The sequence below is a fragment of the Coloeus monedula genome (genome assembly GCF_965178545.1).
Source record: "Coloeus monedula genome assembly, chromosome: 5".
NCBI lineage: Eukaryota > Metazoa > Chordata > Aves > Passeriformes > Corvidae > Coloeus > Coloeus monedula.
In genome coordinates, this window is record NC_138785.1 from 4,674,475 (window position 1) to 4,691,410 (window position 16,936).

A 16,936-nucleotide genomic window follows, 5' to 3' on the forward strand; every position below is an offset into this window, starting at 1 on the left:
TTGCTGATATTATAACTACTTTTGCAGATACCAGATTAAACCATGAATGTTTCATACTGTCTTTATATTGCTCTTTAAACCCACTGTGCCAGTGTGTGTGGAGGTAAAGTGACTTGGGGAATGTATTTTCAGGATCAGTAACTTCTGTTTTCTGCTAGGTATCTATGTATTTTATTTAGCTTATGCTTGCTTTACGGGGTAGAGAACAAACCTGATGCACACTCATGGCAACCATTACCTTTAAAAATAATTTATATCTTGGCTTATTAGAGAATAATTACTTTTTAGTAATTACCTAAAAAGAAGTCCATGGATAATTTTAATATGCAACACTGCAATAATAATTCTAAATTATTACTATAAGGAAATGTGAAATGTGTTGCTATGATGTCATGTTTCTGTAGGACTCGGGCAGTTCCCTGTGGTAGAGTTTGTAGAACAGGCCTGTGTAGACAGCTGGGAACTCCCTCATGGTTATGTCAACCCTATCAAACCCTTCCCGGTACCCATACAGTAAGAGCTTGGCCACGTTGCTGGTGATGGGAGTGGCATTTTCCGTCCTGGCCAACTCCTCCAGATCCATCCACTCACACCGCAGGCACTCGTGCTGGCAGAAGCTGATGTGGAAGGAGGAGGGCTCCATGCGGCAGATGATGTACATGTCCGACTTCCCGAAGGCTCCGGGGTGTTCGTGTTGCTGCCTGATGCTTAGGATGGACTTGAACTCTGACTTGATGCCAGTCTCTTCAAAAACCTCTCGAACTGCTGTGTCTCCTGGGTGGAAAGAGCAATCCTTGCAATACATTTGAGAGTAACTTAGCACTCTAAACCTTTTGGAAAGGTGTAAAGCCTCTAACTCAACACATTCTGTTTGCTTCATAATGTTTTCAGGATGTAAGTCTGTTTTTGCAACACAAGGATAAGCTAATGTTTTGGTCCCCAAACAAAAGTAATTGCTGTGTGCCTTTCTTGTGTATATCCTACAGAATTACTTTGGTAATGCTGTACAGGGTGTGGTTTGAAAGGTACACTGATGGCTGCTGGCTCCACTGATCCATTAATCCAAGACAGCACTGCACTGTCTTTGCAGTCCTTTGGATCCCTATCCCGCTCCTTGTCCCTGCCCGGTCTCAGGTTCAGACCCTGTGCAGCAACACCTGCACTGATGTCAGATCTCTTGATCGGATCAGTTTCACTGCACTTTCATGCCAAGGGATAACAAAATGTGTAAAACTGTTTGCAGAAAGTGAAAGGTGGTGTCAGGTCCTTTTCAAGATGCGCCTTAAGGGTCTGGTGACATTTCAAATATGCCACAGCACCAGTGCAGCACAGAGCCTGTTCCTTAGGAAACGTGCTGCATCTGTGCTGCACATGTGCATTCTGTGTGCCCCAGACAGAGTGAGGTCAGTCCTAACATTCCCCACCACAAACGCAGCAGGAACTTTAAGGGTCTGCAGGGTCTGCGTGCTGCAATTACAGCCAGAGAACCACCCATCCATCCAGAACTCCTCCAGAGAGATGATTTTTCTCTTCAATAACAACTTAAATTGAGTCCCAAATAAGTTTTTTTTTAATATTCCACTGATTTCCCCAAAGTCTGCAGTTTCATTGTAGCCAAGTCAAATCCTACTTGCCTGGGGTAACTGCTGGTAGGTTGAACATGGCTTTTCCCAGATTAATGTAACCTGGTCGTGTCTGGTTTGAGTGGTCAGTGGATAGAACTGTTGTGCAATGTTACCTTCTCCTGTTAGTTCATTTTCAGTAAGAAATGTGTGCTGGCTTGCTTCCAAAAGCAAATGCATTTTAAAAGACCTGTAGAGATTCACCATCCTATGGAAGCTTGCATCTTGGCATGTCAGAGGGGAACAAAATAGACATTTCAGGGGTAGTTTCAGATATTGGAAATAACTCCCTGTGGCAGGTGATTTTGTTAGTGGGCAGGGGGGCTGTATTTACACAGAAGTGAACTGAGATCATGAGGAGTGTTGAGACAGGCTGTGGTTAAGAAAAATGCAGTAATTAGGGATTTCATTTAAGCTTTGAGCTTTGCTTTTAGATGAAGTGCCATTTCCCTTTTATTTAAATGTGTGTGTATATATATAAATATCTAATGACAGTTAAACTAGAAGAAACACTACGGCTGGAGTTTCAGAAATACAAAAATGTGTGCACTTTGCTTAATCTGCATTATGAAACTATTGGTGTTACTTGCATGAGTCAGTTGGCACTCATTTAAGTAGGCAGCCATGCATGTTGTTACTTCATGTAACCAAAGGATTTTAAGTATTGTAATTGCAATTTTTAATTGCAATTTAAAATTTAGTCCCTTGAGTGACTTGAGTTTTTAAGGTTTGATGTAAGAATGAAAAAGGAAGATCAGGCTCTATTATATTGTATGTTTCACTAATTTATACCTTCTTGTAATATGTGATGCAGAGAATCATAACTTTTATTATTCTGTAGTTTATAAGTGGCAGGAGGGAAGCTGTAAGAGACTTTTCTCTTGGGTGGTTTTCCGTCCAGGCTCCAGCCAGAATCTCACCTGGTAAGTGAGGGATGGCAACTGGCTTACTGAGCAGCAGCATCCCTCCAGGGAATCCCACTGGAATGCCAGTGCTGTCATTCTGTTGTTCCCTTGAGTACAAAATTCCTTTTGCTGCTGGCAGTAGAAGTGAGAAGGAGCCTGGCTAGACAACAGCCATGGTGTTTGGGATTCTTTTGAAAACACAGATCCATTTCACCACGTTACATTACAATGTCCAGCAAATATTTTTGATTTCCATCACCAGGTTTGACAGAAAGACTTAAAATATGACTCATGAGTTACGAAAACTAAACTCAGCCATATCCTGATAACCAGGAGCTTTCTCCATGTATTGAAATAACAACTGTAATACAACCCTAACACATGTTGTTGTAGGGAGACTTCTAAAACAGTAGGTGTTTCTAAGGTATGGAACAGTCAGGAAACCTGGGCTCAACAGCTTAAGAATTAACAGCCTATGGATCATGATTTTAAGGGCTGAGATACAAGGAGAAAAAAGCCAGATATTCTCTCTTTTCATAAACACCCTTGTTCATTCACCTGTTAAGATAAACTTCAGAAGTGCTCATCATCAGCATGTGGTGTGTTGGAGAGAAATGAGAAGTTTCCTCAAACCAGCCTTATTTCCTACCACAGGAGTGCCTTGTGTCTGTGTTGGGAGCAGGTGCCCACAAGACTGAGGCCCTGCACTTCACACTGGCCCTGTGGCAAGGAGCTTTTAGTCCAAACTAATCAAGTGGAGGGGGGGTGGAAGGAAGCAAGTGCATTTACTTGTTTTGCACGTAAAAAGGGCGAGTTGGAAATTTTTGCTCAGTCCATCTCTGAGGTCACTGCCCTGGATTCCAGTGTGAGCCAAGAACTCCCTATTTCAGTTTTATTTGGGCTCTATATGGATTACCTTAATCCCCTGCACTTCTGGCTCATTTTTCAGCATATCCAACTAGCCTACAAAAATTTAGTTGGCCTCAGGCACGCACTTAAAAGGAAGTGTGGAAAAGAGTAAATGTTACAAATGCAAAACTTCTTTACCCTGAACATAATGCTGTTACCATTACGGTCCCAGGATTGTGTCACTCCATCTGTTCACCATTAATTCAAGGAAACAATCGATCATAGAAGCGAGGTGGGTCACCCTGTATTTCAGTGGTATTCATGTCTTTGTAAACTCCGTTGCTGTCTGACCTGTTCTCCTAGAACTTACCAATGTCTTCTCCTGGATTAGACAGACCTCCTGGAAATTTCCATGCGTTTACAGTCTGTATTGGAGGAAAAACCCATTAATGAAGTAGTCTGCCTGTGCTGCACTCTTTAATACGAAGGAGACAATTAACACATAACTTTTTTTTGTTGAAGTTGCAGTATTGTTATTTTACAAAGATTGTTATTTTACAAAGTAGGAACTTGTTCATTCCTGCTAACATGATGATCAGAGACAGCTACAGTCTGTATGAATTATTGGAACAAAACACCTACTGATTGAAAGTACAAACTGTCCAACAGTCATTAGACAACGTTGCTGCTAGATAGAGTAGCTGAATATTAAAAAAAAAAGCTGCTATAACTATATAATCTTATATTTAATCACTAATGTATTCCACTTCCATGGTTTTGGCTTTTAAAAAATGTATATATATTTAATCTTACCAACAGGTATTACAATTGTACTGTTCTGTACTGCACTGGCTTTAAGATGTCTCTGTGTGTCTGTAACGATCATTTAGTGTAACTTGTCATTTTCATGGAATACAGGAAATGAGGGCTTGTGTGTGAGTTATGCATAGAAACATTTATTGAATTGCAATAAAGTTCAGTATTAAAACATGAAGTGCAGGCTTGATGTTGTTACTCACACTGCTAAAGGAGTCCCAGTCCCTGCATCTCTTGGAAGAGCATAAAGATTTGTAGGCTTTACCTTTACTTCTGTGTACTTTTCTTTCCTTGTTAAAAGTTTATGTAGGAAGAAGTTACCCTTCACCTAGAAATAAATGCAGTAAAAAGGTACACTGGCGCCAAAAAAAGCTTTTTTTGTCTTTGCAGCATAGCAGGGAAGCTGTGTGCTTTCCAGTGATTTGAAACCCTAATGACTACGTTGGAATTTTTTTTTTCCTGGGCATTCTTAAAAGGCTTGGATAGGAATTTAAAGTAATAGATTAAAAATAGTGCAGATGGAAACCGCATATATTTGTCTACTGGCTTTCAGATTTGCTTTTAGTTCCTGGAAATCTTTGTGTGCTGTGGAATTGTCCTGTCACAATTAAACCCAAACAGCTCTTAAAATTCCAACAGTTGTTTAAAAGTTTTTTTACTCTGATATATTTTTAAGATATTTACTAAAAGGTAAGCAGGCACATTTTTGTTTTTTTGTGTAAAGGGTAAAGAAATGTTGTGTTTCTAATGTTTACAAAGTGCTGTTGTGTCCCTGGAGACTCTCTGGAGCTGGAACCACTTTTAGAGTCTACAGCATGAGAGGTAGGTTTATGCTTTAATTGGTAATTGCTGAATGTAAGCCTGAAGGTCATGCTATAGACAAGTCCTCGACATTTTACTGTAAGTAAAAATATAAAATACAAAAATGAAAAATAAACATCTTCAATTACAGGAAACAAGTTCAGAGGAAGAGAGACACCCTTGTCTTTTGTGTTAGAAACTCAACATGTAGTATGACTGAACCTGCCTATGAAAACACCCTTTCACTGAAGTTCATTATCTGTGTTGTAGTTACTAATGAACTGATCCTTTGGGTCCTGAGGAGAAATGTCTTAGTAACTATTTCAGGAAAGACAGGAGAATGCAGCCAGTGACTGACAGTTTTAACTTTAAAATGCAAATGATACATCCAAGTGTATTTCAGTCTACCTAGCTAGGTTTTGATTGTTTCAGGTTAAAACTGCATTATCTCACTCTCCTAGAGACACTTTAACTTGCAAATGAAAGCATAATGGAAGCTAAATGTTTCTTAAATGGACTAACACAGCCAGCTGCCAGTGAGCCAGAGAGCTTTCTGCAGCAGCTGAATTAAAACCTGGGTTAGCCTGATAGGGGCTGGAAGACATTTCAGTGATTGATGCTCCTTGACCTCAAGCCACATCACAGGAGCCACCCTCACCACAGCACTGCTCTGGTCTGGAATTTTCTGTAGTGAGGGTGAGCGCTTCCGTGTGTGAGAAATTAAAGATCTTTACACCTGCTGGACTAAGGTGGTCTCCAGGTCACAGCCAACCAAGCTACTGCTTGTTTAAAGCCACAGATATGCCTGGAATTTTGGAAACCAAACCAAATCAGCATCTTTCTCTCAAAATCTGTTTTGAGCCATGGGGGTTTTCCAGAGGTCTTCATGGATCCAAACACAAGATCAGGGACTCCTGGGTCAGTTACAGGAGAAAACAGAAAACTCAAAGCAGGAAGGATACTTAGTTCTGCTGAATCAATCACCAGTTATAACAAAGCTGTTGATTTTTAGAGTTGTTTTTCCCTTAAAATGGAATACAGTAATCTGTTGATAGATGTGTTTAATACACTTGTAAAAGGAAGTAACTTTCAACTATCACAATTTTGGAGTGGAATAAAAAGAAACATATATTTTGTTTTATACTACAGAATAGGCTTATCTAAATGAACTTTTCTATTTTATAATCCTGTAACAAACATACCTTATTTCTGTCTTGTACAACCAACACCTTCCCAGTGCTTTCATCTAGAACAGCACCTGGTATAGAAAGAATATTGAGGAAGATGAAGCATTTGGGACAACTATGTTCAATCCTAACAACCAAAATTTAACATATTTTGATAAAGCATAACAAACCCCTAATGGTAACATGTACAGTTAGGAAGGTTTGTATGGAGGAATCACAGAGTAGTTTGTCAGTGGAAAATGGATGCACAATAAAATATCAGAAAAAGGTTAAATATCCCATATAAAAATTCAAAGTTGGCAGTACCAAGATAAAAAATTGCAACATTTAAGTTCCAGATTAGACAAGAAATGAAAAGAAAAACTTGCTTGTGTTAATATCAGAACTAAAGAATGCAAGATCAAGGGGTTACCCAAACAATCTGGCAAAGCTGCTTGCTTCAGCAGAGACGTGCCTGTAATCTTCCTCAAATAACAGAATTTTCCAGTGACTCTGGCTGAGAAGCCACCCTTAAGGGGGATGAATTTTTCTCCAGTGAAATTCATGATAAACCCCCCCCACCTGCTGTAGTGAAGATTTGAGTGGTTTTGGGTTAATATCACACCAGGTTTAGTACTCTGGGCTGACTGTACAGTAATGTTCAGCTGTGTGACTATTTCTGAACTCGCACTACCCAGCTAACAACTCATGACAGGAACTGTGCTGTAATCTGAGCCAACTTCTTAATCAAAAAGTGTTGCTTCCAAGTGGAAAAGTGACACTTTCACTCGACGAAGAAGCCTGTCTGACTAAGAAGTGCCACTTTTCTTATGTCCTCATGCTCAGCCCATGACTTTCTCCCTCAGGTTACAAGTTTTCCTACTTTCTGAACTCCAAGTGCTTTCATGTTTAATTATGTCATGCTCACTGGTCATACTTTAAAAATGTCCTTCCCTTAAAACAGGTATTTTTCTCAGATTTTAAAGAGTGCTGTGGTGCATCTTGCCAGGATCTCTTCCACATCAGTCATACATGGCTTTCAAATTAGAGGTTAACAGTAAGAAAAAGCTTATGTCATTTTATAGCCAGAGGAAGAGGATACAGGCACATCTGTGATGACATGTGCATTTAAAACGCTATGGGGAAGTATATCCACAGAAAGGAATTATTAAGGATGAGTGTCCAACTAAAAACAACCTCTGTTTTTTAGTAATACATGGCAGAGTTATGTGTAGGAGGAATATTTCAAAGATTAAGTACCAGTCCTCCTTCAAGCTATGTCAAAGGACGTGCTTTAAGAGGGTAGTCACATATCTGCCTCCCTGTGGCTTGTGACTTTATGATTTCATTCCTCCTGTAAATATTTAGCAGTGTCCAAGTTCAACTATTGTAATGATTAAAAGAGGGAACGTAAGAAAAGCAGGAGGAACTCTGTGATTAGAGGGTTTGTTTTCTAGAAAAGTCATTCCTCAGCCAAAGGGTTTGCTGAGATCACGGAGGGCTGGTGAAGGCAGGAAACTGCCATTTGAATCAAACAGAAAGTGTGTTTGCTCTCCTCTGTTCCCCCGAAATTGAAGCCTGTGCATGTAATTTTTGGCAGTGAAATTCCCAGTGAGATGATCAGAGTCTCTGCTAGAGGATTCCTAAATCCAGAACAAGAAGAAGGAAAACACACTAGCAGGATTTGCTGTCTGGTCTCATGTTCCCTCGCTGGACCACACCTGGTGACCAGTGAGATCAGAACTTGACTGCAGGCCCTGAAGTGTGGTTTCTAAAACTCTCCCTCCTGCTACAAATGTGGCACCTGGAGCTTTAAATCATCTAGTGCCATGATGACTTTTGTGCCACGATGACTTTCTGGAAAGGTTTATACTTGCAACCCAACCAAGTAATCACTATTACAGCACCACTTGGTTTTGAATGTTCTCTTTTGGAAAATAGGTAAGAAAAGCATTAAAAAAAAAGAATCCCTTAGCCAACTCCAGATAATGAGTAATGGAGGGGAAAAATATCTTCATCCTACCTCTTTTATTTATGACTGATGTAAAAATGCATGCAAAGATGTTCAATGTTGAAAAGCACTTGTCAACCACAGAATGAGTGCAGACACAACTGCCTGCACTGAAAACAACAGCAGACAGGAATAGCTATTTGCAAAATAGTTCTAATGGGAACTACTTTTAAGTCACTTCTGATAAGTGACTTGCCAAACCTATCTACCTCCATCTTCCTGTGCAGTTTCACAGTTGCTCATTTTAGATTTCCTTAAGTAACAGGATTGGCCAAGGCTGATGATCCTCTGTGTGTGAAGACTCTCCTTCCAGGAGTCCTTCAACTCCAAGGACCTTGTTCCAACAAGTGGATTAAGGTGGTAGCAATGCAAATAACAGCTGTATTGTAAGGCTTGTAGTACATGAGCAGGGGAAGAAAATGCTTTTTATTTTTCTTCCTCTCCTTTTACTTTCTTTCCTCAGCTTGTCCTCTCATGCCAGGTACATGGCATATTTACAAACATGTCACTTTCTGGATGGCAGGCCACATCCTCCTCGGAGGTGGAGAATTTTGGAAATGCTTTTTAAAAACATGTTAATCACTTCATACACCAGAGACTCCTCTGTATCTTTACACATGTGGAAAATCCTGCCGCCTACAAACGGATGCAGTAACTTAGCTGGAAGACACATCACACATTCCACTATTTCTAAACAATAATGGCCAAGCCCAATGAGTAACGTTTGCTACTCTCTGCTTGGCCACTCTCATCCAGTCTGGTAAAACATGACCTGACCCTGCTTATTCACACCTTTGTCATCGCTTGGCTGGATGGTCCTGAGGCACAAGCCCTGGCTGTGCTGTGTTTGCTGCGTGGGAAACTCCAGACAGGAGGAAAACCAGCTGCTGGTCTACTTGGCAATGAGACTTGCTACCTGCTCCCTGTGCTGGCTTCCTGCTGGCCAGCCAAGCACTCTCCACATCTCTGCTTTTCATTTTCAGGATGTTCAGAGGACTGAGTCCTGCATTTCACTGGCCACAGCTTTGGCATAGACTCTCACCAGCAAATTGCTTTTATTTACTGCAGACACGTTGTGAAATACTTTTTGGTTAGGAAATAAAAATGCCTTGAGTTTGACCCCCCTCCCCAATATACATATTTAAATAATTTATTATTTCAATAAAATGAATTAAAAATAGAACGGAGCCTTTCCACTACCCAGGGTCTCCCTCCTAAAGAAAACAAAGCAATAAACCTACCAGGTGGTATCCACACTGCTTAGTGTGTTTTTGGGATGTGTTCCAGATCCACTGACAGTGAGTGGAACAAAAGAAAAAAAACCCACATAGCAGTCATTATTTAACACTTGTTTACCTGACTAAAATGCTTTCCTTAAATATTTACCGCCTTTAAAGAAATTCCCAATAATGAATAAAAGTGTACAGGTTTGAAAAATGGTAGCAAAGAACACATACATTATATGTTGTGCAATTTTAAAACCTGTACAATAAATTATGAAATCCATATACCTGCACTCACCAAACTTTTCTTTAAAGTTTCCTCCTACTTGCAGAGTGCCAAGTGCTTCGAAGCACAACTGCAAATTATGCTCTGAAAATACATTTTTAAATGTTTATTTGCAAATCTTTCAGAATTATGATTTTTCTTCCAGTCCTTTCTGATGCCCACTGGGGTCTCAACTCATCTCTTACATGATCTCCTTTCAAGCAGCACTTTCAGCTGTCCAAGTTCTACTTCAGAAAACATCTCACTTAGTCAGGTTTCCTCACAAGGAGTAACATGGTGTATTTGCGAGTAGGATGCACCATCCTGTTCCAGTTTAATGCCACATATTTTAATGGTGAGGTTTCCATACCTCAGGAAAACATGCTCCAACATGTCCATTGACAAACTCCAAGTCCGCCTTCAGCATCCACCCTGCCCTCTGCTGGTCTTGGAAGAAGACTACCGGTGGTAGTACCACTGTTTTGTAATTCAAGGTTTTTTCCCCCAAACTTCCTTTTACCTGACCTGCTGCTACACAGAACAAACCATCTTTTGTGAGTTCTTCCTAACTAGATTTTTCAAATTGCTGTTTATGGGCCTCAACACCACTTGCTGAAGAAATAACATCCCACATGGTCCCTGTGAGCCAAGTACAAACAAGTCAGGGTTGTAACTGGAGAGATTTGCTCTCCCCAATCTCGTGATTTCTGTGCATTAATGTAACCCTTAACCAGTACATGAGGGGTCCAAGCCAAGCTCCAATTAGAGATTACTGAGTGATGGGATAAGTAATGGTAGATCTGTAATGGAACTCTGCTGAGTGAGAGGCCAAAACCACTCAAATTCAGTGAAGCTAACTCCAAGCTGACAGTATTTTCGGCTCATCATCAGTCCCTTGTACTGTGCTGTATGAAAAACTAAGAAAGGGGAGACTTGTCTAGTTCCTCGGAAATTTTTTCAGTTATGGAACGACTTTCCTACTGTGGTTGTGGGAGGTCTAGATGGATTAAGACTACGGTGTTTGTTTGGTTTTTTTCGTAAAATATATGGTTGGATTGAAGACTTCTAGGCACAGCTTAGATCAGCTTTCAGACCACTACAATTTAGTCTAATAGTTGCTTTAGCTTCTGAACAATCCTGTTGGGTCAAGTTTTCCCCATTTAAACACATTAACTTGAGCATAGTTTAGGCAGGTACACATATTAAGCACACAGAGCAGAGAAGTGCTTTCTCTTAAGCTGGTGGTTACTTTTTCATTTTAAAATGCAGTAGGCAGCTGGTTTCCACATGCTGGTTGTACAGAGGAACAGTTCCTACTGAACCTGCTCCTAAGGGCTCCTTCAAGACTTTCTGTGGGTGCAACCACTTCTGTAACTCACCTGCAACCCCCAGCTGGTGTGTGGCGAACCCCGGCAGCCTGCTGGGCCCCTCTCCCAGCCACAGCGTCAGGGTGGACGAGCCCTGCTCGGCGTGGTGGAAAGCAAAGCCTTGGGAAGCAGCCACCGCCACAAGGCTGCTCTGGAGGATGGGGACATGGAGCCAGACAGCAACACGGCCTTCGTCCCGCCACTGAGACACGGACTCTGCAAGAGAGGGAAGCGAGGAGGGTCAGGGACCCCTTTGCCCTTGATCTGTGTGGTTTTAAACCTTACCACGCACTACAGCCGTTGGCAATGTGCAAAAATCTGTATTTTTCACCTCATTTACCACAGGGTGAAACTATTGTTGGTGGGAGAAACTTGCCAGCAGTGTCAGAGGCTGCCAGCTCGACATATTATGCGGCACAACTTGGTGTTCGTGTGCAAAATGATGGCTTTTCCATCACGGGTCTGCCATGAGAAACAGGGGAATCTACTCTTCTAGACACCAACTGTCCCACTGGACAGTTCCTCAGTACAAGGAAGATAAGGAACTACTGGACTGGGTCCAGTGGAGGCCACAAAAAGGATGAGGAGTCTGGACCATCTGTCTCATGAGGAGAGACTGCGGGAGCTGGACCTGTTCAGTCTGGAGAAGATGAGTCTCAGATGGCAGCTCATCAATCCATACAAGTATCTCAAAGGTGGTGCCAAGAGAATGATGCCAGACTCTTTTTCACTGGTGCCCAATGACAGGACAAGGAGGAATGGCCATAAACTGAAACACATTAAGTTTCACCTGAACGCAAGGAAGAACTTCTTCACACTGAGTGGCAGAGCACTGGAACAGGCTGCCCAGCGGGGGCGTGGAGTCTCCTCTGGAGACATTCCAAATCCACCTGCTGTGGTTTGTCACTCCTGTGTCACCTGCTCCGGGCGATTGGACTGGATGATCTCCAGAGGTCCCTTCTAACCCTAGCTATTCTATGGTTCTGTGAACAACATCTACTCCCGCCTGCCAGCGCCCTCCACCTCACGGCCGCGGCTCAAGGTCTTTGAGGGGAAGGCGGTGGTTGAGGGCGCCCCCTGGCGGGACCTCCGCCACCCCTCACACACCGCCCCCCGCCCGCCCCGTGACTCGGGACCCCCGCCCGGCACTTGCCCCGCAGCCACCGCCCGAAGGAAGCCCGCTCCAGCCGCGGGGACCCGCGCAGCTCGCCCAGGTCCACGCTCACCCCCCCGAACTTGTCCGGCCTCACCCGCAGCCCCGCCAGGGCCGCCCAGCCCCGCACCCTCCGCATCGCCCGCCACGGCCCCGCCATGGCGCTGAGCGGGGCGGGGAGCGGCCGCCCCCAGGGCGGTGCCAACCTCTGCGCCGGAACCACTCTGCGGCGGCCGTGGGGCAGCATGTCCGCCTCCTCTGCTAGAAGGAAGAGTAAGGGGCGCTCGGCCGCGGGTGGCGGCTCCCCGCGGGATGGTCCCCTCGAAGCTGCCGCGGGTGGGCCGCTGGCGCTGCGCGTCACCGACGCCGTGGAGGCAGGTACGCGGTACGGGAACGGGCAGCCCCAGCCCCGCTGCTTCAGCCGGCGCACTGAGGGCGCCTCGTTTGAATCTGAGTCCCTGCCCAGCAGCGCTCCCGGCGCCTCACGAAGGCGGGACCGGGGGGTCTCTCAGTCCAAGCCCCCATGAAACCTACTCTTATTCCCGTGGAAGGGTGCCGGCGGTAGCTAAATCGCGGTGAAAGGGGCAGTACCGAGCAGCGTGGGACCAGCGGTGTTCCCAGCCCCGCCGGCACCCCCTCACGGGGGTCCGCGCGCTCCCCTCAGGGCAGGCGCCGTGACGGCTGCGAGGTTGTGCTTCCCGGGGAGCACAGGAAACGCCGGACTTACTGACAGGAAGGGGAGAAAAAATGATTTTTTTTCTTTCCTCCCGAAAACTTCAGGAGATGACAAAGTCCCGAAGATGCTGCGCAGAGCGCTGGCGCAGCTGTCGCTGAGCAGCATGAAATCTGCGGATCTCTGCATAGGGCGGCCGGCTCTGCTCACCTCTGCTGAAGGGCGGCAGGAGGTGAGATCCTTTCTTGTCCCTTTAGGTGCTTTTCTCGTGTTATCAGCGTGTTCCTGTTGTATTCAATAGAACCAGCATGGAACATGCATTGAGAAAGATGGTGAATATGCTCTTCTATGTTTCCTACACTGTAGTTGCATCTGTATTCTCAATACTGGAAAAAATCCATGCAGCTGATTTTTTTTTTCGATAAATTTATAAGTCATGTGTGAATATATGGGTTATATATTTACTCATGTTTTTTCATGGATTTGTAGTATTTTCTAGTCAGCACAGTGTATGCTTTTGCGTCATCTTCAGATTGTGTAGAGAGTCCTGGTGAAATTCTTTTATCACTTTTATAGGCAAAATATAACCCCTTCCATCTTGAAAAGTGCTGTGGATCATATCTTAAGAGCTCAGTGCTACTTGTGTCTTGCTCAGTGGAACCAGGTTTTAACCTAATCCTGCATATTAAAGCATTGTTTACCTTGACTGGAAATGGGAGGAGCAAAACCTCAACTGACAGGTATTGGCTTTGAAAACTCTTCCTAGGTCTGTACTGCTTGGCCCACCACAGGCTTTCCAGGGGGGAGAATTGGGCTGGATGAAACTACACAGAAGAGCCTGAAAGTAAATCCAGGTGACACTGTCACTGTGCAGCCTGTGACTGGTGCCGTCATCCAGGCAGAGGAAGTCAGTGTAAAGTTGAGGTATGGAACTTGTTACAGCCTTGTTGAAGTTTTTATTCACCCACTTCCCTTCATTCTCTTGTCATGTCACAGAGTGGGCATTTGGATTATTGCAGAGTCTGATTATAGTTATGTCCTAAATAAAGTTACTTTACAGCTACTTTTGAAAGTGCCCTAGCACTTACATTTTTATAAATTAACATCACAGTTCCCAGGCAGTCAGTTGCAGAATTTTTTTTCCATGAAGAAATACCTCCTGATGTCCAGAGAACCATAGTTTCATGTAAGAAGTAAGAACATAATTTACTAAAAGAATAAATTCAAGTCCCATTGTTCAAGTACTGCCTAAGTTTCTAGATGCTTTACAGGTGTAGTTCATTCTCTGCCAATTAACACCTCTGGGTAGTGCTTGCATGCATAATTTAGCTTTTTCTTCCAGTTAAAAGAATCAATCCCTAACTTCAGGCCCCAGCAGCATATTTGAGTATGTGTTTACTCATCAGGAAAGGCTATGATATTTTAAGAGCTCCTCTAAATTAACTGAATACACCTGTTTTCCATAGAGTTGCTTTCTTGTTGGTTAAAATCAGGAAACAGGCTTTGATTTGCAGGCTTAGGGCTCCCCCCGTTGTTCACACTTTGAGTTGCAGCAGCTGCATCTGCTTTAAATGCCTTTGGTGTGGTGCTTTTCAACGTACAGGTGTGAGTGCTTACAAAAATTGGGGACTTCCATCTGCAAAAGGGATGAAGCGAGTCTAATCTGAGAACCAGTTACATAAACGACTAGAAAATGCTTTGTGGGGAAAACTTGTGTTTTAATAGTGGATATGCAAGTGCTCAAGGCACTGCTTTAATCAATAGAAGTTGTGTATGTGTGTTTGCAAGGCTGAAAAAGACTTGCCTGATCTAAATTCTTCTCAATTCAGTGCACGTAGCAGTGATTATCCTGCCTGGTGAGATGAAAAGCCTGCATTGCGTATTTGTAATTCTAAGAAATGATAAATGTAACTTGGGATTTTGTTAATTTCAGCATTTTGTTTGACAAAAGTAGCCCCAGATTACATAGATACACCTCTTGTGTTACTATGTGTCTAATATCTTCAGGGTTAAGTCCACATGATAGGAAGACTGCGAAGTGTTGTGGACTCTGGTTTGGTTTTTAAGTGCTCGGAAAACCAACTTTTTCCCTTCCTACCACAGGGACAAAGATGCCACCGTTAATGCTGAGGAAATGTCTGTGTGTCTCCTGAGGAACCTTGGTATGAGTTTTGCTGCTTCTCTTTTGAGAATTTTTGTAGTAAATCATCAAGTTCTGGATACAAGAGCAAACATTTTCCCTTTGTGTTCTTAATCAGGGGCTTATGGCAAAATAGGGGATGTTACTTTATTCACACTTCGTAGATTGAAATGTTGTCATCTTTGTCTTTTTTTCTTCTTTTGTCTTCTCATAGATGGGAAAATAGTCCTACCAGGAAACCTTTTGGCTTTCACTTACTATGGCAAACTTTGCAACATTGTGGTGATGAAAGTGAAGGGGAGTGATGGTGCAGAGCTGATTGCACAGGGCAGTGCCATTCCCGGTGATTCCAGTGAGCCAGACCTTGAGAGATCTGATTTGGAGAGCAGTGCCTTAGATTTGTCCTTACAGCTCGGCAGGATGGGCATCAGTGATAGTCCAGGGGTTGCCTCCATGAGCACCCCGAGCAAAGCTGTGGATCCAGGCTCACCAGTTGCACCCAGCGGTCCAGACTCTGGGCGGGGAGACAAAACTTTCAGCATGGGAGATGGTGCAGACCTCATCCAGGATCTGGAGGTGGCTGGGAAAGCCAGCGCTGAGGGACTCCCACTAACTGGCAAAATTGGAGCAATGAGCAATACAGATTGTTTTTACTTCATTTCTTCAAGAACTAAAATCAATTTTATAGAACCAAGGACCAGTGTAGCAGAGGATGGCGAGTGTGAGTCCCGGGTCACCTATGACATGATAGGAGGCTTAAGTGGCCAGCTCAGAACTATTAGAGAAACTGTTGAACTGCCCTTGAAGCAACCTGAACTGTTCAAGAGTTACGGTATGATGCCTGAGAATTGGCTTTCTTCATTAACTTTCTTTTATAACGTGACTTTTTTTTTTTTAAACACTAATTGCTCCAGGATTATGCACTTAAATGAATTTTATGTAACACTGATCTGGTAAACTTGTGTGTCCAAACAATGTCAAACTGCTTTATAATTACACTGTATGGATACTGTGAAGATGTTATGGCTAGCCTATGTGAAAAACAGTTGACCAGGGAAGAAATATGTGTCTGTACTGAAATTCCAGCATGCATGAGCAGAATTTGTAGCACATAGGAAAGACTTCTGTACTTGGACATTTGGAAGGTGCAATTGTTTGTGTTGTCCTAAGATTTTGTGTTGGTAGAGTCAGTTAATCATATCCTTTAAATGGAGAAGAACTCAGATTAATTCTTCTGCTATTTTTATCCCTGTGTGTTCCTGCAAATTTTAAGGAGGTCTTTGAGGCTTTTTACTCAAACTGCTGAGTGTGTTTAGTATGGAATTACAGGGCGGAAAACCAAAGACAATTACTGTTGCCATGCATAAAGTTATAGGTAATATATATGAAAACTTAAAGGATATTTGCGACTCTGTGCTGTGTATTTATCACAAACGGCTGTGTACCTTGTTTAGGTGTGCATCATTGTGAGACAGGGCCTTTTACCTATAAATATTTCTTTAATACCATGCCTTGGAGGCCTTTTATTTCTCTCTGTGACCTCTTCCCCCACACATGCTTCAGAGAGGAGGTGATTTCAGCTGGGGCAGTTTCTATAGCACACAGGTGGCTGTTTCCTGGCCATGATCCACAGGTGTCAGTGGGGTGGTGTGAGGCATCCACGGGTTGTCCAGCTCATTTGGTCCAACCCCAGCATCACCACATGGTTTTGTGGCAGCAGAGTTTGCTTCATCATGAGTGTTCTTCATACCTAGTCCCTAAAGCTTAAGCAGATTCTCTACTAATTACATGATGGCTGATGATGTTTTCTCAGGAGTTACAAACCTTTAGCCCCTCTCCAAACGTTGGGAGTCCTTGTCTGCTCACGGGCAGCAAGGCTGGAGCTGAGGTGAGCCTGTGGTTCCACAGCCCCGTGTCTTGCCAGTGCCAGAAACGCCACAGGAGG

At 43.3% G+C, this 16,936-nt stretch overlaps 2 protein-coding genes across 2 annotated transcripts in view; one reads left to right on the top strand and one right to left on the bottom strand.

Annotated features, from left to right (window-relative positions):
- Positions 1–12: 12 nt before the first annotated feature.
- Positions 13–12,338, bottom strand: NUDT6 (nudix hydrolase 6; the record flags this gene model as incomplete). The annotated part of the gene is made up of 5 exons (XM_082282223.1): positions 13–774; positions 3,747–3,801; positions 6,196–6,251; positions 11,038–11,241; positions 12,179–12,338. 5 exons carry the CDS (start codon positions 12,336–12,338, stop codon positions 383–385), a joined length of 867 nt encoding a protein of 288 aa, XP_082138349.1. The 3' UTR covers positions 13–382.
- Positions 12,339–12,423: 85 nt separating this feature from the next.
- The window catches only part of AFG2A (AFG2 AAA ATPase homolog A), a gene marked incomplete at its 5' end in the record, with an annotated part of 163,604 nt that continues 159,091 nt past the window's right edge, over positions 12,424–16,936 (top strand). The window contains 5 exons of the mRNA XM_082282222.1: positions 12,424–12,556; positions 12,959–13,083; positions 13,618–13,775; positions 14,955–15,013; positions 15,206–15,823. Of these exons, the coding sequence (XP_082138348.1) occupies positions 12,424–12,556; positions 12,959–13,083; positions 13,618–13,775; positions 14,955–15,013; positions 15,206–15,823 (1,093 nt within the window). The remainder of the gene's footprint in view (positions 12,557–12,958; positions 13,084–13,617; positions 13,776–14,954; positions 15,014–15,205; positions 15,824–16,936) is intronic.